This window comes from Miniopterus natalensis, chromosome 8 (genome assembly GCF_054644295.1).
Source record: "Miniopterus natalensis isolate mMinNat1 chromosome 8, mMinNat1.hap1, whole genome shotgun sequence".
Taxonomy (NCBI): domain Eukaryota; kingdom Metazoa; phylum Chordata; class Mammalia; order Chiroptera; family Miniopteridae; genus Miniopterus; species Miniopterus natalensis.
Genome location: NC_142088.1, coordinates 44551002 through 44574134, shown reverse-complemented (window position 1 = coordinate 44574134; position 23133 = coordinate 44551002). Strand labels below are relative to the sequence as shown.

Below are 23133 nucleotides of genomic sequence, written 5' to 3'. Positions count from 1 at the left end.
CAAAAACATTACCCACCTTTCCCAACATGATTTGGTCGTAATGCTGCTGTTTCACTTCCTTTCTGCATCTTTCTCTCTTTCACATACTTGCGCGTCCAACTCCTTCATGTTGCAGTGCAGATGTTCCACTTCCCAGGGTGCCTTCCCCGCCACCTGCTCACCGACACACCCAGTGGATCATGTCCTCTCTGTAGGCTCCCAGCTCGCCTGGTGTAATCCCATTAATTCTTGGGTTATAACTGCCTATCTCTCTTTCCAACTAGACTGAAAGCTCTAAAGCACAGGGGACATGTTTTAGGTTTATCATAGAGAATCGGTACTTATTTAATGACAAATAAATTAAACCTATTGATTACATAATTCAAGTCATTTACATTTGAAATTTTCTAGGACAGAGATGGGAGGAGATTGTTAATGACACCCACACCAGCTATATTCCTACAAAGTTCTCCTTTTTCTTGTTACAAATGGTCTTTTTGTGTTTCTGTACTGGGCTAGTGAGTGTGCAGAGGCCTATAAAGTTACAGCTTCATGGTGGGATGGTGTCTCTCCATAGAATAGCCCTCTTTGACTTTAATACTACTTTGCCTGAAAGGAATATAGTTATAATGACTTTTATTCCCTTATATTTGCCTGGTAATTTTTTGCCCAATATTTTCTCTTTAAATTATTTAGGCTTGTTTCTTGCAGGTGGCATATAGTTGGATTTATTTGTCTTTGTCTTTTAGTGTGAAGTTTGACCTGTGTTTATTTTCATGACTCTTACATTTTATTTTATTTCTACCTTCTTTTTTTAGGTATTTTATTTTGAGGCCCTTTGTTCTCTTTTTGGCTAAATTTTGCTCCATAGCCTATGTCTGACTTTTATTGCCTTCTCACATGAGTATCAACTGGGTTCATATAGACTCTAGTTTACAAAACTAAAATTTCAGTAACCAAAACCAATTTTCTACTTCCTGTAAGTTTTTAGTGTTATAAAGAAGATATATAGCCCTGGCTGGGTGGCCCATTGGTTGAGCACCATACTATGCACTGAAAGGTTGCCAGTTCGATTCCTAGTCAGGGCACAAACCAGGTTGTGGGTTTGATCCCCCATTGGGAGGCAACAGATCAATGTTTCTCCACCCTCCCTTCTTCTGTCTCTAAAAACTCAATAAAAACATATTTTAAAAAAGAAGATATATGGATGTCTGAATTTTTTTTATTATTATTACAGAAGCTCTTCATGTGTCTGGATAATTTAGAGTTTTTCTTTTTCCCTTGAACATGAAATGGTTTACCAGGATTTGCTGATATATTGATGTTTAAAATTTTATTCCTGGATTATTGTAAATATTTTTAATCTATGCCCAAATTTTATTTTCAGCATTTTTTTCTCCTATTATATCTTATTTGTTCTGCCCACTCCCTACCCTCCCACTAAAGTGATATTATCTTATAGTTTCAATTTTCCCTTTGTTCTTTCTCTCTACCATCTTTTTCACATTATGGTTAATATGTTAGTGATTTTCTTTTCTGGAGCATATGTTACTCTATTTACTGCCTTCAATGTGTATTTTAATTCTTCTGAAAAACTAATAATCTTCCTTCTTTTCTAATCTGACAACTTTTTTTTTTTTTTTTAATATATCTTTATTGATTTCAGAGAGAGGAAAGGAGAGGGAGAGAGAGATAGGAACATCAATGATGAGAGAGTCATTGATTGAGCCCGCAACCCGGGCATGTGCCCTGACTGGGAATCGAACCCCGATCGCCCGGATCCCAGGTCGATGCTCAACTGCTGAGCCACGCCCGGCCGGGCTGACAACTTTTTCTTCTTCTGATTTCACCTCAGCCAGATCTCTGCTTTAAATCAGACACAGCTAACATCTGCTTCATAACTCACTAGCAAGTGGTCTCTTTATGAAATAAAGAGATCATAATATTTTATACTTTATTCTATAAACTTTCACAATATCCGTATTGGGTGGGCAAAAGGGAAAAGAAATAAGGTGATCCACAAAATCTTAAATAATTTGTGTAAGCCAGTTTTGAAGCACCTGGTGTTTAATATCTTTCATCCAATAACAACCACTGTATTGTCACACAGTCATTCTTTCCATAAAGCTTTATCCACAACTACAGTGTAGTGCCTTCCATATTTTGAAAGTAAAAAGAAATATTTACATTTAGAAAATGTGCTGAGGTGGAATCTTGCTTTAGAAATAAGATCAAGACAAACCACTTGGCTTTGTGAACCTTGCCACATTAGACATCCTCTGAATAAACACTTTTCTGATTTTTTTAACATTAAATTTATTGGGGTGAAGATGGTCAATATGAACATATAGGTTTCAGATGTAGATTTCTATGTTACAAGATCTGTATACTGCTGTGTGCCCACCATCCAAAGTCTTATCATCTCTCATCACCATATATTATCTTGACAGCACATTTGAACAACACACTGATCCTAGCACTATGTATCAAGCCCTTGACCTTCATTTCCAAATTGTTACTCTGTAAAGATCTTAGGATATTTATAACTTGTTATTTCAGATTTTTTAGACAATTATTTGTTTAGTGGGAAATGAGGATAATTTGTCATTTCTTAATATGGTAAGAACATTTTTATAAACCACTGAATTCCATATTTGTAATTTCCTGAATAGCTAGTTAGAGGAAGGGTTCATAATAAATGTAGCATTAACTTTTTTGAAGTCTCTGCATATGTCTGAGAATTCTATCACTGATAATAGAAATTGTAAAATTAGGAGAAAATTCCAGAGTGTATTAATTACACTGACTATTTCTGGTTGTTTTCTATATCTGACTTCTTAAAGCTATTATTTTAATACCTCTAAGCATACATGGAAGAGTGACTATGCAATCCCTTCTGTGAGTGACAGTGGGCATGTGAATAATTGTTCAAGAAAAAAAGAGTATTCTGCCTTACATTGTATTATTTTGCTTATTAAAAACTGCTTGAGCCCTGCCCAATGGGGCTCAGTTGTTTGGAGCACTGAAAGGTCATGGGTTCAATTCCTGGTCAGGGCACATACCCAGGTTGTGGGTTTGATCCCGTCGGGCGCATACAGGAGGCAACCAATGAATGTTTCTCTCTCTGCCTCCCCCCCTCACCCTTCCTTTCTCTCTAAAATCAATGAAAAAAACATCCTTGGGTGAGGATTTTAAAAAAATAATAATAATGCTTTAAACATGGACTCTACATAGAAAGTAAAATTCTAGAAGGCATAATGAATTTTTTAACCTGGGTAAATTTGATTGATTGATTGATTGATTTAGTCAGCAGTTATATTGTTTTTTAAAACTGCGCAAGAAAAAGCACATGTATGGAGATGGAGAAAACAGATCTCTAGTTAAACAATCTCTCATGATTTAGAAAATACAAAGTGAACATAAGTTGAATTTACTGTCATATATATGTTTTTATATTTCAAAAAATTGTAATATAAATCTTTTTCCAAAGAACTTCAGAATTCTCATAAAAGACATTCTTGACCTTGCTATCTAATAGTTTTCATAACAGTTTGACTTTTTAGTGTTTTATTATCTTTCAGAGCACTTCTCTACATGTTCTTTCTGCTTGATAGTGTTGACATAAGAAACATACAAACCTATAGAGAAGTTTTATTTGAGCCAAACTGACAACATATACCAAAAAGCAATACCTCAAATGTTCCAGAGATGAACAGTTTGACAGCTTCTTTTATGCACCTGAAATTAAGAGGGAATGTAAGGAAGATCACATGTAAGGAGGTCAGAGAAGCAAGGCAGGTATTGGATTATAGGATAGTAAACAAGATGATGCTCTTTCTTGAGGGTGGTTACAACTTATTTCAAAGATCTGTTAATTTAGCTGCACTGTAACAATAAACAAGTCTTACTTAAGACGAAGATGAGCCTTTTACTAAAAAGGTATATGCCTGAGGCATGACTACCTACCATAACCTACCCAGTTAAGAGCTTATGATCGGATTACCCTGTGAGGTTACTTTCTATAGAATCCTCCCCTTTTTTTTTTTTTTTTTTTGTCCACAATAGGATTTATTCTATTATAAAAGAATTAATATTTTCTATGGGTTAGAAATTTTCTTATTGTCAAGTAAAAGGAAATTTTTACTATTTAGGCTGCAATGGATTCTAGGTACAGCTATGCCATTTAGCTGTGGAGACTTGAGAGTATTCATTGAACTTCCTTGGATTTTCATTTATTTATCTGCACAATAAATTACCTCTAAATTTTAGAGATAAAGGACTTCTAGTTCGGTCATTTTGTAATATTACTATTTATAATGCTTCCTAACAGAAATGGCCATCTGAAATTTTATTTTCCCTTCCTCTTTTTCACGTTAGCCTTATAGCATGTTCCTCCACTATCTGATTTGCCTACTAACAGGTCCTATCATTTCCTATTTTTCCAGGCGTTTTATCACAGTTGCATCCTTATTTGTTCTTCTGCAACTCTTTTCTCTTTGAAGATACCCTGAACCCATTTCACACTGTTCTCCAATCTCAGTTGCATTCAAGTCCTCTGAAATAATGCATTATGAGATCAGATGACAGTGTTCCTATCTCTCCCCTACACATCCCTCAGAATGGGGCTGTCTTAACAATCTTAAAATTACATCAGGTGTCATCAGCATCAGTGTAGGCGCAGGGAGATGCACTGCATCATAGTAGACTGGGCAGGAAGCATTTGGTTTCAGATGAAGAAATCTGAAGGAGGTCAGGAAACAATATGGACACAGCTTGTTGGCTCAAGAAAAGTTTTCTACTCCAAGTAGGCGCCTACCTGAGTAGGTGATGTTACTAATGGGAAAAAGAAAGAAAGGCAGAGATAGAAAAAGAGAGAGTGAGAGAGAGAGATGAAAATGTGGTGTCTTTACTTTGGTCAGAATAAAAGGCCACAAGGCAACGGAATCCAAATCTCCTAGTACTCAGGCAACTAAATTTCTAACCATTAATCTTAGACATTTCCCAGTAGGATAAAAAAAAGATAACAATATTTGAAAAGTAAATACGATATGTAAATTTTATCAAATACAAACTTTTGACTTTCTGTTAAGATTAATAGAAGAATTACATGCTTTTATGAATAATATACAAAATAAAATTTATATTATAAGGTGGAAAAATCTTATGAAATGATGTTCAATAAATTCTACATAGAGATTACTCACAACAAAGTAAGAAGAGTACAGGTGAGTCCAAACTAAACTCATCTGTGCAGATAGATAATATACAGGGGGAAGTGAAAATATATTTTCTTCAGCGTGTTAAAAACTTTCAGTGGTTTGTGAGAGTCCCTTATATCAGAATCAACTGGAGAGTGTGCTTCTGAATGGAAATGAGGATTTGGATGCCAGATGAACTTCAAAATCACTGACAGTTGAGAACATATCAGTGTTGTACAATCACAGCGTCTATAAAATACAGCTCCTTCCTTTATATTTTGTACTTTTTTGAAAGTGTGTTCAAATATATTCACAATTTTAATTAAAATATATGAAAACATTTATTTGGATAAGAAGTCCCCATGAAAAAACAAAGAGTCAAAACAGAAATGATTTTTAATTTTTTTTCTGGGTCACCATTGTTATCAACTGCTGTTGTGCACATAAACCTTAAAGAAACTAATAGAAAAAGCAAACAATTAAATAAGATGGTTTAATGGGGCTGGAGGAGGAGGGAGAGGCATAAGGAAGGGAGAAAACAACATGGCTCTAACTGTTGTTACCTCGGGTTCTTTAATCACAGCGGTCGAAGCGGGGAAGTGCACGAGAGAGCTCCACTCTAGGAGCCCCAGAAAGGGCCAGGCCTAAGGTGGAAGCAGGCGGGCGGATGAGTGATGAATAGACATAAATATACACGCACCTTCCATGCACTGAGTGGCCCCGCACAGGTGTGATTGAAATGATTTGGGAATTACAGTATTCTTTAAGAGTAAATAGTAAACAAAGATCAAGCAGAGTGATACCAAAAAACACCAGATTAAATACAGAAAACAAGTTTTGAGACCAGCTCTGGCACACACAACGGAATAACCTTGGGGAATCACACGCAGGGTCTTTATGCTCCTTTTGGACCCTGAGACATAGTCCCTTACGCCTAGAAGGTGCTGGTCAGACTAGGGGAGACTGTATGATCTCTAAGGCCTTTCTGTTTCCAATAACTGTGAGTTTGTGGTCATGCACTCCAGCCCTTTGCTCTCTTTCCAAGTATGTAATTTCCACTACCCTCTAGTTTGGCGGGCAGATAGCTTCACTGGGCAAATAGGCTATCTGAAATGGCGACTAACAAAGCTTTTTCCAACAATACTTTCATTTCTTTCTTATGTAATGTCTCTATGAATAAAAGAAAAAAATAGTCTATATTGCTCATAACATTAACACATTTTAGCTAGCTCTATCCTCTTGACAGTTGAGGGGTGGGGAGAGAAGGAAAGAACAATTTTTAGACTTGCTAAAGATGAAGTTCAACCATCTAATCTGCCACTCGTTAATTGTGTGGTCACAGGAAAGTTTTTAAACTTTGACTCTGTTTTCTTATCTATGAATTTTAGAAAATAATAGCACCCACCTTATGAGGTTGTTAGAGAAGTAAATGACATAATGCTCTTAAAGCATTTAGTATAAATCCAACACATAGTGATTCAGGAATGTTTATAATTAACATTATGTATCTTTTAATGAATAACTATTTCTCATCAGAATAACTGCAGGAATAGGAGTGGGGACATTTTCTCTTAATGTTTGCAAAAGCATATGCTCCTATATAGGCATTTTGTAGCTTTTCTTGACACTTGAAGAAAACAGGGTGACAGTGAAACATCAAAAATATTGTGAATGTTGCAGTCAGCTTTATGACCAGTTATTTTAAATGCCTTCACTGTTCTCAAGGCGATGCTATTTTCTTTGCAAACCCTAACACATATCTGAACATGCTACATTTCTTTTCAGTGACTATTGGCCCTACTAGGCCTGCACCTGCATTTGCGGAAGACAGTGCTGCCCCGACTGAGGGTGTGTCAGACCTCCAGGAGGTGGTGTCTTTGAAGGAGCGGATGGCGAGGTACCAAGCAGCTGTTTCCAAGGGTGACCGCCACAGCTTCTCTGCCAGCGTAAGCTGCTCCTGCTGGTTTTGTGTTCGGCAATGTGCTTTTGTCGACTCTTCACATACCCTCCTTATGTTGCAATGCTCTTGGACAAGGGGATGAAGTAGAAAAAGCACAGAAATAGTGTGGATCAAATTCAGAGTTATCTAAATTTAAGCGTCAGCTCTGCTACTTGTTAACTGTGTGAATGTGGGCTACTATCTTAACCCCTCTCAGAACTTCAGTTTCCTTGACAGAAAATGGGACTAACCATCTCCCACAGAGGGCCTTAGTGAGGAGTCAAAGAGATGATTTATGTGTAAGCCATAAGGCACTGTATAAATGTGTTATTATTGCCATCATTATCATTTAACCTATAGCTATTCTCCTCAGGAAGGTTGGGAATTAATTTCAAATTTTAATCATGTGGGCCTGCAAGCCTCCCTCCTTGGTCTCATGTATAGTTCATTTAAATTCACTGGCAGTATAATTTCTTTTGCTTTTCTCATTTCTCTGTATGCACAAAATCCATTAGGTGTAGGTTAATCAACATAGAAATGAGGGAGATTAGCAATGTAGGCACTCTGCTAAACCAATTATGATTATAGGAAACAGCAGGATTCAGTAAGACCACCAATTTTTAGAGGCAACGCATAATAAAGTCATATTCAAAAGAGTTTGTGTTCCATATTCTGTGGCCTTCAATCCACAGGATTTGATGAGTCATTTTATTAGTAGCAGCTTTACAGCTTAATGGAATATAAAAATATTATTTTATAATTATAATCACCAAATTAGCAAAATTGTTCATTTAACCACAAGAGAATGAGAAAGAATAGCCAAAAGGGTGGTATTCTAAAATAGCTACTCTTAACATTCATTTTTGCAAATTATTTAGAGACAAGGCTGACTGTGCCAAACTCATTAACAATGTTGCAATTCTAGATGACATTTAAGTTTTTACATAGTCGTTAAAATCCATTTTAGATGCAGAATAGATTTTGAATGAATGTAAAGAAATGACATAAGTCCCTAGATCACTTCCAAAACAAATAGTATCACTCTAGCACCTCCTGCCAGTCTTCTTAGATAGCACCCCCTGCTGGATCATTACGGAACTTTACTATACTTTAGTGTGCTAAATTAGAGAAATGATTCTTGGGGAAACAAGCTGAGAGCAAAGACTGGTTATTTAGCAAAACATCTTTTATTTAGTAAGATGTTTATCTTTCCATGCACTAGGAGAATATACCATAAAACCATAAAAGTTGTATAGGGCATAATTTGTATTTATAATGTGCAAAAAGGGGAGTATTTAAATTGGGCACATAGGAAACCAAATTATCACTATTTAATACAAAATTTTTTTAATGTAATTCTATTCTGGAGATAGTTTACATAAAAGAAATTAAATAATACTTCTCTTTTCTGACAATTTATAAAAAGAAAAAAAACTGAAGGAAAATGATTTATGGAGATCATGTAATTTAATTTGTGGCAAAGCCATGCTAAATTTCTAGTCTCCTAACTTCAGTACTCTGTTAACTATATTCAACTGCCTCCTTTTGTACATGAAAGCATTTATGACCCAACAAATGCCTTATTATTTTATTTGGCCCTAAGTAAATATTGTGAGAGAAAATAAACAACACATATTATCTCAGATAAGTCTTGGTAAACATCTAAAGAAAAATTTAAAAAAACAAAAAACAACCTGCCTTATTTGGTCAGCTGCATCAAATGCTTGTTCAATTTTTTTTTAAATCATGGAAACAGCTTGTGACTAAATTTCTGCCCACACAAATAAACCAAATATTTTATGTGAAAAATGTGGAAGTCACTGATTCAGCCCCAAACTGTATCCATTATATTTCAATCACATTGAGATAGCTGACAACGATCAGCTTCTCATTGTCCTAGACTCAGCCAGATGGCATTTGGTTGAACATAAATGAAAGTCATGCTCATGAAAAGGCAGCAGGCTGCAGAAGCCTCTAGAAGAGGAAGGGGAAGTAACATTTGTCAAGAAACAAATTAAAATGCCAGATTCTGTGCTGTACAATTTTATTTTCTTTATCTTTTTAACACTCACAAGAAATCTTTGAGAAATAGATTGTTGTTCCCAGTTTATGAGAAATAAAATTGAGGCTCAGGAACACTAGTCCAAGGTTTTAGTGTCAGAACTGGGATTAGAATCACTGTCTGTCCAGCTGCCCAAATTACATTACAGTGGCCCCTCGGTTTTCTAATGTACTCCATTCCGGAAGACGGTTCGAGCTCTGAAACGTTCAGAAACCGAGGGATCCACAGCCGACAGCTGGGCCTCAGGATCTTGCCCTCTGCGGAAGCCGTGGGGCAGGTTCAACTTCCGAGGAGAGTTCGAAAACCGAAACATTTACTTCCAGGTTTACAGCATTCGTAAACCGAAATATTTGTCAACAGATATGTTCAAAAACCGAGGTACCACTGTACTTCTATTATGCCCTAGAACCCAAGGACAGTTCTTTGTAAAGAAAATTGGTGATTATATAAAATATTTACCTAGGTTTAAGTATAGGGTATTTAAATTAACTTATTACTAAGCTAACTTACTATCAGGTAGGTTCTATGTTAGGTACTTACATTAACTTAGTAACATTATTATTGGCATACGCATTAGATTCTACATCTTATTTCTGACTCCAAGAATAAGAAACCTGGAACAAGGGTAAACATGACAAGGTTCAAAACAAAGCGATCTAAGTTATGTGGTCATTTACAAGAACATGGCTTAGTTGGGATGTTTAGTACACGGTGCTAAACAAGACAAAATCATGGGGAGTGATCTCTATCTGAGCCAGCTTATGGCTACAGACTGCTCCTTGAGTAAGTCCTGCAATATACATATGTAAACCTTTATTTACGGTCTGAGCTTAACAACAAAACCCTATCACCACCACTAAACTACAGCGTAAAGGACTTGCCTCACTTGGGTGGGTGAGCAGCAGCTATAGCGGGAAGGCTGTACTGGGGGTGTTAAGGGTAATGGTATTCCTACTAGCAAAAATAGTCAACTGTATGCATTTCTGCATGTGTAATTTGCTCTGATTCCAAAGCACAATGCTAAAGGGAAGAAATAGGTATATCTGTTTTTTAAGCCATTTGGTAGATGAGAGGCAACCTGTTAAGTATAGGAACTGATATTTTTGAGAAAATGCACATATTAGGAAAGCATCCATTTATTAGCATAATTACTGGGGTTTACCAGATTAACTGGCACATGATTTGGACATTGTTTATACTTGTCAGCAGGGTTCTTCTTAACAATAATTACCTTAATTTCTATAATTTAATATTTCTATACAGGGCAGGGCAAAAGTAGGTTTACAGTTGTAATAAAAATAAATAATACAATAATTAATAAATAATAACACAAGAATAAACTGTGTTTCTGGATTCACAACTGCAAACCTACTTTTGCGCCACCCTGTATTTCCTATATATAATCAATTGAGAAAGGTCACTTATGTAAATTAAATGGTAGAGGGTAAAAAATGTAGCCTTAATTCACCCTTCTCCTTCTTTATCTCAAATTTCAAAGGGGATGTCATCCTTTCTCATGACTTTATCATGTGTCAGATGGCAGTAATTGACCAGGACTTATATTTGAAGTGTGTTGCAGGTTCTGATAGAATATATATATCTAGTACATATAAGTGTACAATCCTATACCTTCTTTCCATAGAGCCATTGTGCATATTCTTAACTATTTAACAGTCCATGTAATTGGGGAAAGGTAATAAACTTAATAATGCAACCACTTGAGTATTTGCTAGAATTCTGATCATCTTGAGTATTAATTTAGTCTCCAATATTTTGGAACCCTCAGACAGTAGTTGTAGTTTTAGTATCTGTTTGAGAGAGAGAATACGTATTGGGGTAATAATTCTGGGTCCACAGGAGTCCACAGTCCATAGTGTGGAAACCTCAGCTCACTGGCATCCAGGGCATCCAGTTACTTCCACGTCTCAGGGCTTCCACGGTTATGTCAGGACTGGGCCAGACCTCAGGAGACCTGCTGTGGTTTGAAGTGCTGCTGAGTCTGCTCCCAGATTTAAGGAGACCTGGGGGGGGCGGGTGTTGGCATGAGGTCTGTTTGCTTGAGAGTTGTCTTTCCCATCTGGGCTTGAGTGCCTGCTGGCCTGGGGAGTGTGCTAAATTATCAGAAGCAAAGCCCTTGAGCTACAGAACTCCCCACTGGGGCATAAAATCTGACACGACTCATCAGTGTTTTTCAAGTCGTTCCAAATATTGCCTATTGAAACAGCCTCTCATCTGTAAAATGCCAATGATAGACTGGAATCCTTATCATCTTAACCCCCAACCCACTGCCACCTATTCTCACACACCGATGAGAGGAGCTGAGTCCTGGAGTAGTATAGCTGCTGTTTTCCTGCCTGTCCTTCAGACTAATAATGATGAAGACAGACAGCTGTGATTTAGACAGACTGATATGAGTTCAAATTCCAGCTTCAAAACTCACATCTGGCCTGTGAGCACTTACCATCTGCCTTACTTTTCCAAATCTCAATTTCCTCATTTAAAGCTCAAGATAATAAGTGTCCATATCTCACAGAAAATGGAGACGCTTCAAATGACAAAACATACATAAGTACATAGCAACTCACTGTGTACTATGTATTAAGTAGTTGTTATTATTGCTGACATTAATATTTTTGCCTAAGAGATTCTCCGAGGCTATTTTGTTTATCCTTGATGATTTAAATGAATTTTGGAATGAATCGAATGTTTTTAATATTCTTAATGTGTTGCCTATAACATTTTGGATTTTAATGATAATCTTATTGGGTTAAAATTGAATCCATTATTTTAATTTCTACCAGTCTGTGTATTATTAGAGAAATACATTCTGATAGTTCTAATCTCCAGACAATGAAATCCGAAAGGAGAATTAACTCAATATTTTGTATATTCTTCTAAGTTATATCAAAAGGCAGATAAATGAGAAAATAACATGGGGAGATTATTTTCTATTAAGGGATTCTATAAGGTCTCCTGAAATAATTGTGTATATTCATATCTTTTTTTAATATATCACCCATCAATAATTGTTAACTTTAAAAAACAAAAAGCTTGAGAATCCTATCTGGAGAAAATGTAAAGCTGATTTTTTCTTTTTCTTAAATTGTTCTAGATGATGGAGGAATCAGACATGTGCACAGTGCCTGGTGGTCTGGCCAGAGTGAAGAAACAATTTGGAAAGGACAAAATTGCTGCTTCCTATAACACCCTTTCTCAGCACCAGCACCAGCACCAGCACCAGCGCCGGCACAGAGCCGAGCAGGTAATTCTACTATAATAACTGGTAAATCCAGGAAGCTCGAAATGCCCCCATCCAGTGCCAGTGGAGGACCTGCCCCTCCGCCGCCCACCTCTTTAGTGGCACATTGACTTTTGTTCTCATTACCAAACATGGTAAATTTTAAATGTTTTAGAAAACCGTTTTTAAAGGATATCAGTGTATCGATTTACTTACTTGGAGAATTTTGCCACATTTCTTGGGAACCACACTGGAATATTCTTCCTCTCAGTGCCTAATGTTTCAAACATAAATGAAAATTAAATAGCTAGATTAGTCAACAGGTAAATAGAAATGTTGAGTACAGTGTTTATATTGAGCCTCTGCTTCTAGGTTATAATTCCTGCAAAACTATCTGCTGTTATTGGCACAGATTAAATCTGAAGCAGTATTCAGCTGTTTATGGCAGTGGGTTTTCTGTTGTTTTTTTTAAATCATCAAAAATTGACTAGTGGAACCCAGATGTTATATAAAGCTGGATAATGTTACCTTATATAAAATATTTTTTTCCATGTTATTCTTCCGTTATCATATATCAACAAATATTATCATGAGATGTAATGATTTTTGAATGTGAGAATCTAAGTAATAAAACTCTTTAGACTGAGCTTGGCACTTAGAAAAAAAGTAATTGCCTCATAAACAGCTACACTTAGGCCCATGTTTTCCATGAGGAAGAAAGTAACCAGAGTATTTCTGAAATGTAGTGGGAGATAAAAGTGGGTATTTTTTTAATACCTAGGATATTTAGAGTAGCCTAAGTTTTTAAAAAATAAGGCATTTGGGTGTGTTTGGTGCGTGGAGTATATCAGATAGAATGATTAAAAATATGATACTTGAGAGATTTTTTTTTTCTTTATCTGGCTTTGTCTGAAAACTAATAAGTGTGCAACATAGGTAGCTTAATACATTTATGTAAGATTTATTTTAATTTTACCTAAAGGAAACATAATGTAAGTAAGAAACTAAGATTGAATATACTTGTGATCTAGTTAATATATAGCAGTTGCAACATATAAGTGAGTCAATTGTGCATGTTTACTTAAAATTGGTCAATAAGAAATACAGTTATCACTAATAATTTAAATAACAAATTCTACATAGAAATGTAGGTAATGTATTTACAGAGCCTCTATTTTGCAGAGAAGCACTAAAACAGAGTGTAAGAACTATGGGACCTATGGATCCGAGTTCACAGGCCACCTCCTTCAGCAGCTGAGTGACAGAGACACAGGGCCACCTTCACAGGTGTGTGGCTGGGCCTTTGCACAAGGCCCCTTTCTTAGAAGGGGCCTGCATTTAGCTTAATGCCCCACTGTCATCATCTTGAAATTCTTAATAATTTCTTAACAAGGGGCCACACATTTTCATTTTGCGCTGGATCTGATAATTGTGTGGCCAGTACTACATAAACCAACTTTATAATCCACTCAAGCCTCAGTTTCTGATGAGTGAGATGAGAAACATGCTGAGCGACTTGCCTGTCTCATGAGCTTGTTATAGAGGTCTAATAGAATAACAAAGGTCTAGCTCTGTGAAAGTATTTCATTATCCATGAAACTTGGAATCAGTTAAGACTCTTTAATATTACAAAGGAGAGAATACCCAACCCAGAGTGGCTGAAACCAAAAGCAACGTTACAGATTCACCAAAAGGCAGTCTCATGTGAGGGAGGTTCAATGTGAGCTCTGTTGGTATACCAGAGCAGCTGCTTTATACCAATGCTTCGATGATTGAATTTTTAGGAATTTTGTTAACCAGATGATGTCATGTTGATAGCTGGAATTAGCCATAGTGAGAATATTTATATCAGGGAAATTGGCAAATGCAACAAATCCTTCCTTCCTTCCTTCCTTCCTTCCTTCCTTCCTTCCTTCCTTCCTTCCTTCCTTCCTTCCTTCCTTCCTTCCTTCCTTTTTCTTTTTAGAACCCATTTTTAAGTAGGTATTACCTTCATTAACGTAAAGGCTCAAAGTGCGCTCCTAGCATAGTGGCTAAGCACAGAAACTGAAGTCAGATCACTTGGACCCAAATTCCTGCTCCATCATTTATTAGCTGTGTGACATTAGGCAAGTCCCTTAATTTCTCTGTGCCTCAGTTTCCTCAATTATAAAGTCACCCCCTTAATAAGTTTGTTAAGAAGATGATTCGTTATATTTTTAAAAAACTGTGCCTGGCCCATTGTAAGCACTACACAAGTGTGTGTTAAAAAAAATTAAGTATCCCCTTGATTGTATTTCTTCTTTTTTGCCTCTCAGCCTTGCTTCCTCTGAACAGCCCCCATTCTCACCCAGGTTGTCCCCAGATAGTTGTAAAAAAATTGCAGAGAAAGCAAGAATCCTTTTTCTAGAAGTTCCAGGAAAAGACCGTACCACATCTAATTGTCCCTAAGTGGGACACACACGCCTTGCTAGCACTGCTATAGCCAGAGGATGCTGGTTGGCTGAGGCCTCTGTACCTGTTCAGCTAAATTTTTAACATATATGGTTATCAACAAGGAATAAATGAATACTAGGTAAAAACAAAGGCAATTGCACACACTATATGTATTCAAGATAAGCTCCTTGCAAGTGTAGTTTATTATTATAAGATATAGTTGCTGTTCTATGAATATGAAATACTTATGTGTGTAGGAGTAGCAAAAAAACTAACCATGCACAGAAGTCAAATCAGCATGACTCTAGGCCTGTCGTGACCTCTCAGTTTCATTATGTACATTTAGACATGCTAATAATACCCAATAATTCCACGAGGAATGACTAAACCTAACTCATAATGCAAAGCAATATAAATAAAACTTAAAGGAAACATATAAGAACAAACTAACCAAGACCATTTCTTGAACAGTACGCTGAAATCTGTGGAAAAAGAAAGAAAAAAGTTACCTGCACATTAGAAAATTAATAACTTTAATTTATAACGCTTATTGGAAATTTGAAATACATATCCAATTTGGTAATAGAGTAGAAAATGTAGAAAAATCATGTCTTAGGTATTAACTTAAACTTTTAAAGCTCTCAAATACATTCTAAATATCACTTCTCTTATCAGCAGAGATTGAGGGCAAGATGTTTACTGGGCAAGACAGACAGTTAATTCTGTCTACCCTAAACTGTTGTTGGTTCTAAGAGTATTTTCAGTCTTTTTGCTTGTTAAAAGTACTTGAGTTTTATCCCTCAGCTAAGTCCGCCCTTGTCCAAAAATGTGTATATTTTTTATTTTGTTAATATAAAGTTAATATTAATTTGGAAATCAACTTTAATTAGAATTAAAAGAGAGAAGATTTCTTTTGGATTTCTGACAATATTTAATGTCACCATTAGTAATAATTTCAAAAGGTTTAATAACTAATTCAAATCTGCTGTTTTTCTTCCTAATGTATTGAAGTCAGATGGTTCAGGATAATTAGCTGGCAGTTTGGGAGATCAGCAATGGGGCTAAACAAGTTTTGAAAATTAAACTCTCAAGGTTAAAGATCCCTTCTGTTTGCTGATTAATCAGACTGTTTTATACCTATTGAAAAAAGGGGGTTCTGGAGTAGAAAAAATGTGGCACAAGGTATAGAAACATTCATTTATGCCAGACATTTAAAACTTGGGAAAATATCTTATTTATATATTCTAGACATGTCAGGCTTCATGGCTCTGCCTGTGTCACATTAAGCAATGTCACTGCTCACCTGGGCAGCATCTTTACTTAAATTAGAAAAAGGAACCACTTTGGACAATCTCGACCCCTCCTTCTGGGAGGTGCAGGGAGAGGGGTCAGCTTCTTAAAACAACATGTTGGAGAAACTTTATTTGGTCAATCTGATAGTTAGTACTATTTTTAATATCACCCATTTAGATTCTGCTTTTCAAAATAGTCGTTATGATTCCAATATCTATGAATGAAACTCAACCCTCCAAAGGGATTTTAAGCCATTCAGTTTGTCTGCTGTTGGTATTTAGGTTAGATATATCACATCAGCATTGTTTCTGGCTTTGCTTTAGGATTTAGTTCTTAGCGCTCCACACAAGTGAAAATATTTGTTATCCTTAATGCTAGAATGGAAAGGACAACTTAAGAGGGATGTTTTTAATCCACTCACCACCACAGGCTCCATTTGGGAAGAGCATTCTGAATATTCCATCCCTCTGCCTTAAAAGGGTGTCTTAAAATATGCTGAAGCCAATTAGAATAAATATGTTATGGGCATAAAATGCCACTGTCTTTTCTCTGAGATCATTTTCACTTGCCCATTCTATGGTTTCTTTTTTTTCTTTAAAGACATTCTTCCTCTTTTTTTTTTTTCTTTTTTTTTAAATATATCTTTATTGATTTCAGAGAGAGGAAAGGAGAGGGAGAGAGAGAGATAGAAACATCAATGATGAGAGAGTCATTGATCGAGCCTGCAACCCGGGCATGTGCCCTGACCGGGAATCAAACCACGATCTCCTGGATCCTACATCAATGCCCAACCTCTGAGCCATGCCCTGCCGGGCCTCTTTTTCTTTTTTTAAACAGCTTTATTGAGATATGATTCACATACCATAAAATTCACCCTACAATGAAATGACTAGAATATTTACAAAGTTGTGCAGTGTCGCCACAACCTAATACTTGAACGCTACCATTTCCCCCAGAATAAATCATGGACCCATGAGCAGTCTGAGATGTTCGTTTTTTGTGCCAGTCTCACACCTAGCCTTTGATTTTTCATCTCCTGTGAGTTTCTTCCTTGTGTCCTTTCCCACATATGTATGCAATACTGAGTAGCTCTTTGCTTATTAATTGTGAAGTCCTGGAAGGCTCTTCTTTTTTGGAATTGCTTTTTTATTATTTTTAAGTGGCTTAAGTAGAGAAGGACAGATGGAGTCCCCAAGTTTTTGGAGGTAATTACTGCAATACAGAGCTTAGGTAATTGCTTTCATGTAAAAATGGTTGCACTGAATCCATGTCAAGAGCCTGAAGTATTCCTGACCTTCACTCCCTGCTGCCAAATCTGATGTGGACCAGGAGGAAGCTGCAAGACAGAGTGTCTCTTTCCACATACATCTGCTGCTGCAAAAATCCTAATGTCAACATTAGCACTCTGTAAGATTTTTTGGATTTGGAACAATCCCTGGATGATTTTAGGTTGATAGAAATCATTCTTGACAGCTTGTGACAGATATAATCTGACATCTGTGTGTTTTAGACTCTTTAAAGGTGACCCATGATTATTTTCTAGCAAACTAAACATATTTTTATCAGCTAAATGTCCACATTGCAAATCATTTCTCATAAAAGTGCTTTAAACCTACCTTTGACTTTCTCCCAAAGGCATAATTTTTCAAGGTCATAGATTGCTATTCACAGCCCCAACCTAACCTAGATCTCTATCAACATGTAAGGTTGTGACCAAAAGTATGTCTTGTGTTGTCTTTTAATTGTGTGCGCCGATTTTAAGTAACTATTACAATTTAAAGTAGTCTCATTCAAAACGAGGCAGTTTAGAACAATGGGTAGGCCTGCTGGCTCCAGAGTCAGACATCTCGAGTTAAATTATCCCTGAGTTAGCTACCTAATCTCTTCTGTAAAATGAGTATGCAGTAACAGGCAGGTTTTAAGAATAAAACAAAATGGTCACTGTAAAACTCCTACTGTAACACCTGGCATATATGAATTGTTCAATAAACACCATCTATGTTTATCAGTACTATTACCATGGTGGCCAAGAGAGCAGAATCACGTGGTACCTATTCCCAAAGTAGAACATGATTCATGAACATTTTATGTGTATGTAAAAAGACAAAGAAGGGTGACATCATTCTGTGCCTCACACCTTAGCTTTCTTTTCAGTTCTTTGGCCTTGGGGACCAATCATTTCCCAGGAGCTCATTAAGTACTTAAAGATTAGTTGAAAATTAACATGCTTGCGCATGCTTTGGGCATATGTTACTCTGGAGTAATAAGTAACTTGAGTGCATGTTTTGAAAGTTGTGATAGCAGGTCTTCTTTTGAGGAAAAAAATGCTTAACCTTGACTCTAGGAAATGACCAGATGAGGGGGACCTCTCAGAAGGCGGAAGAGAGGAATGGCCATAAAACGTGCTCAGGTTCGCCGCAGCCTTGGGATGCCATTATGAGTCCAAGCTTGTTTCTTAAGCGGGAGCAAATGAATAACACAGCATTTGCTTGAAGACTGCTTTATTCACAGTCTTGTGACAAGATGCACCGAGAGGAAAATAATATAATTAATATATGGATTGAGTCAGGCAGGAGAGAAAAGGCCACTACACTGCTTGAATAAATGAGGAATAGAGGAAGAGTTGAGGGAGTATTGATTCTTTTCAGTTTCTATGAGTGTTGTGGTTTCTCAGCATGTTTTAGCTGATGAATGGAAGGGAGAGAAAAGTATTTGTGAGGGATAAAAACTACCTTGTGACATTTTCTGGTTTGTGCAGTTGAAACAATGAAGATAAGTGTATTCCTACAATTGTCTTAATAAAATATAGCAAGTGTTTTTCAACATGCAATACTAATCTGTACAAATACTAAGAAATAAGGACCCCTGTTTGCTAGAGCACTGTTCTTTTCCTTTGACACAGGCCAGGGAGTCATCCTGACCTTTCTCCAGATAGGCTGCTGGACACATGAGCCTTACGCAGGCTGAGTGATCACAGCAGGGTTCCCGTGCATGCTGGGTGTAAGCTTGGTCTCAGGGAAACACAGACCAGAAAGGACACAAGTTTTGTCCTCAAGAGGCTCAAAGTAAGGTTAATAGTAGATTAGACTTAACAGTTTTACTCTGTTAAAAATTAAAACTATAACAACAAATCTTTCACCTTTTTTCCCTTCCAAATCCAGAGCCTTTAAGCTGTTTATCTTCTGTAACTCTTTCTCAGTGCCTGTTTCTGAGTGGGCTTTGGTGATGAAAAGAACATAAAATTAATTTTTGAATGCTGGCTCAATCAGAAGACCAACTCTTTTCTAAATAAATCAAACAATAAAACAATGGCCTCAAACAATTAAGGTCTATAATCCACTTGAGACCAGAGCTGCACAGCTGGTTTATGCAGAATTAAGTTGATTGGTAATATCTATTAGTCAAAACATCCCAGTTCCTCACTGTGCCATACAGCAGACCGGCTACTCTCTATACTAGCAATTCAGTTTTTCTTTCAATTCAGCAAGAATTGGAAACGCTAACTCTAATCTAGCTGTGGGTTTCTAGATGCATATTTAATGAATTGACTTTTTTTTTTTTGCCTCTGTTCTTGCCTTCAAACCTATCTTTGTCATGCTCGCGATTGTCCGTTTCATTGCCGCTTTCCACACCTGTGTCCTGGCTGCTGCCTTGACACTCTGCAGCTGGTGACCTCTGACTACTCTGTCTCTGTCTGTGTCTCCTCTCTTCCTACCCATGTCTACCTTCCTGAAGTTCTGTAGGTAGGTTAGTGTGGAATCCTGTACTTTTTTGTACAGAAATTGAATAGTAAAAAATTATATTTGAGTAACAATTCCTTGCTCAAGTTGTCAAATAAATTAGCTGCATGTAGTACTGCTTGCACCAATATGAGGAAAACAAAGGCAAAGCCCAAACTAAACTTCATGACAACTTGTATTTCTCAGGAAGAAAGGAAGAGAGATTTCTCTACAAGCCCCAACAAACCACTAATTGTTTCCCTGTTTCCATTAAGGTTTGCATGAGTCTGATCTGTCTAGAAATGTACCCATAGTCCTTACAAAGACCCCACTATGTGCCCCAACCCAGGCTTCCCTGGGTTGGGGCACAAGAATGTAATGGTAGTGGGTTTCAATGAAGCCTCGGTCTGCTGATTTCCATGTCACCCTGGACGTGGACCAGGACACCTTTCAGAGTCCCTGACATCACCTCCAACCCTTTCCCTGCCTGGATACGGAATCAAAACCAAATCGCTCTCCCTGTTGGGCTGGGACACGGAGTCTCAGTTGGAGCTCTGGCCGCCTAAGTCATCTAAGCCCTCAGTGAGGTGGTCCTCGGCTCTGGTGCTGCACAGAAACTCCCAGGAGCCCAGGGATTCTGATTCAGTTGTCCTGGCACACGGTCACAGATCAAGGGAGTTTATAGCTCTCCGGGTCATTCTAATGTGCAGCAGTGGACAGGACTGACTGGTTATCCCAGAGATGACCTCTCCCCTCCTAGTTTCTTCTCTGAGGCTTGTCATCTGCCCACTTCATTTCTTCACTCTGAAAGCAGGGGCCTTCTGCTTCCATTGACATTTCTCTTGAGATGCCTATTGCAGTCAAATAATAGAACAGAGGACTGTGCTGAATAGAGAAAGCTGGAGTGTAAACAAATCATGGTGAATATAACCAATGTCAAACAGCCAAACAGTTAATTTACTACTATCCCAGACTAGTTAACTCCCTTGTTAATGGCAGAAAGTATTAAAACAGTATATTTGCATATATACAGATATATATCTGAATGTTAAAAATAAACTAAATAATAAAATGATATAAATGAACTAAAGAAAAATATCAAAACATTAAAAATGAGCCAGTTAGAATAAAATTAATTTAAAAATAATGAAATTATTACCTTAGGCCATACTGATATACCAATGATTAATTAAAACAGATTTAACTTCTTATGGGTTACTGTAATCATTCCTTAAAAAACCTTTAATTGCATGGGATTAGACAATCTAAGTTTGTACCTTTGATATTTCTATACAAATAATATTATTTTCTGAAAGACACAGGAGTTACTTATAAGGTAACAAACCTTATTAAATAGTGTAAACATGCTCATAGTCATTTGGCTCTGTAAGCAACTAAACCAATGTGTGTGGTCTTCCCCCAGGGTTACAAGGTGTGTCCATAAAGTTAAATAAGACTGTTTTCTGTGATCTACTGACATCAATTACATTACTTTAGAGCCACACACTGTCATTCTCAACCTTTGCTGTCCCCGAATGAAGCTGATAGTAATTGCTAACTATCTGCTGAGGTGTGACCATAAAGTCTCAGTCATGGTCCCTTTGCAAGTTCTAATCTCAGCTTCTCTGTGCAGACCCTGTTGATGTATGAGCTTCCTGCCAATGCAGAGGGGGACTCGCTCTCGCCTCCCTGCGGCAGCACTGCAGGCCATCCCAGTGCATCGTTACAGAGGGAAACTCATTCCAACCCCACACTGGGAAGACATCCACAAAATGTGTGTGAGGGTCTTTTGTGAAAACTGTCTTCTTGGTGAAATAGTACAGTCTGTCCAGTGTATGCATTCAGTCCGCATTCCTTTTCTGTGCCCTTAATAACTAAACAAACTAATCTGCCTGGTAACTGGGGCTGGTTTAGAGACATTACTGTACGGAGAGTGCTCTGGCACTGTCTCTCAGGCAGTCAGAGCCTCAGTGAGTAGTGCAAATACTCATATGTAAGACTGAGATGCAAGTACAGCTTCAAGGGCTTTCAACAAATCCTGAGTTGGCGCCTTTTCTTCCTTCCTTTCTTTTTTGTCTGTTAATCTTCACTTGAGGATATTTTTTCCATTGATTTTTAGAGAGAGTGGAAGGGAGGGGTGGGGGGCAGTGAGAGAGAGACATTGATGTGAGAGAGTGATATCGATTAATTGCCTCCCACACATGTCCCTACGGGGGCTAGTGATTGAACTTGCAACCCAAGTGCATACCCTTGACTGGAAATGGAACCTGAGACTCTGGCCGGCTCTCTGATTGTTGAGCCACACTGGCCAGAACAGTTGCTCTTCTTTCTATGATACATCTAACTCATTTGCAGTGTTTACCCCAGTTATGGGAGTACCACGCGCACAGCTTCTCTTCTTCTCGATGGCATTGTGGGTTTCCTGTTTCTGTAAACCCATTTGTTCTTATGGGGCCTGTTTTTAATATCATTTGAGGAAGACAAGCGTGCTTACAGGTACCTTTTATGCCTTTAAAGTAAAATGAATTGGGATTGCTTTAGGAACAATGAAGGGGTTTTGTGCTTATCTCAAGGCCCAGAATCGTTGAGGGCACGTCACCTGGCCCTTTTTCCCATCAACACATAATCACAGCACAGAATTTCTTGTCTCAGTGTTGGAACAGATGATCTCCGAAAGTATTCAATGTTGATAAAGATGCAAAACACACATGTTTTGCTATAATGGGATTTTGTGTTTTTTTGTGGGTTTTTTAATGGGAGGGAATGAACATTGAGGGAAAGTTGAAATAGAAGGAATACATTTGTATAGTGCCTTCTTCAATAGGAAGTCTCATACAAGCTTAAAAATATACATGTGCTCTTTGTATAATTACACTTAAAAGAATTCTCAAGTATATAGACAATATGTTATAATAAATTTATTTTTAAATTGTTAAAAAGAATGGCAAGCTACAGAATTTTAAGCTCTTAGATTTTGCTAGTTTTTGAGGACCCAGGACAATTATGATGAAAGAGATCTTTAACATCACAGAATCGTTATATTTGTAGAACATAGTAAAATCTGCAAAATGTTTTTCCACATAGTTACCTTTATGAAAATGGGTGTTTTCTGTAAGCACTTGACATAGAAGATGTTATTAGCTCTTTCTTCTTTTGGGTCTGGTATTTTTCAAAATAAACTGATCCTCATGGTCTTTGAAAATGATGAGATTGAGTCAAGCTTGTCTATTCTTTGGGTTGATCACTTATTTATTAATTACAAATGCATTATCATGCTAAAAAAACAAAAC

General features: G+C 37.2%; 1 protein-coding gene across 2 annotated transcripts in view; it reads left to right on the top strand.

Annotated features, from left to right (window-relative positions):
• Window positions 1–23133, top strand: part of XIRP2 (xin actin binding repeat containing 2) — a 222225-nt gene that overhangs the window by 168602 nt on the left and 30490 nt on the right. For both annotated transcript variants that reach the window (XM_016195682.2, XM_016195673.2), the window contains exons 3-4: window positions 6963–7123; window positions 12291–12440. In XM_016195682.2, the coding sequence (XP_016051168.2) occupies window positions 6963–7123; window positions 12291–12440 (311 nt within the window). The remainder of the gene's footprint in view (window positions 1–6962; window positions 7124–12290; window positions 12441–23133) is intronic.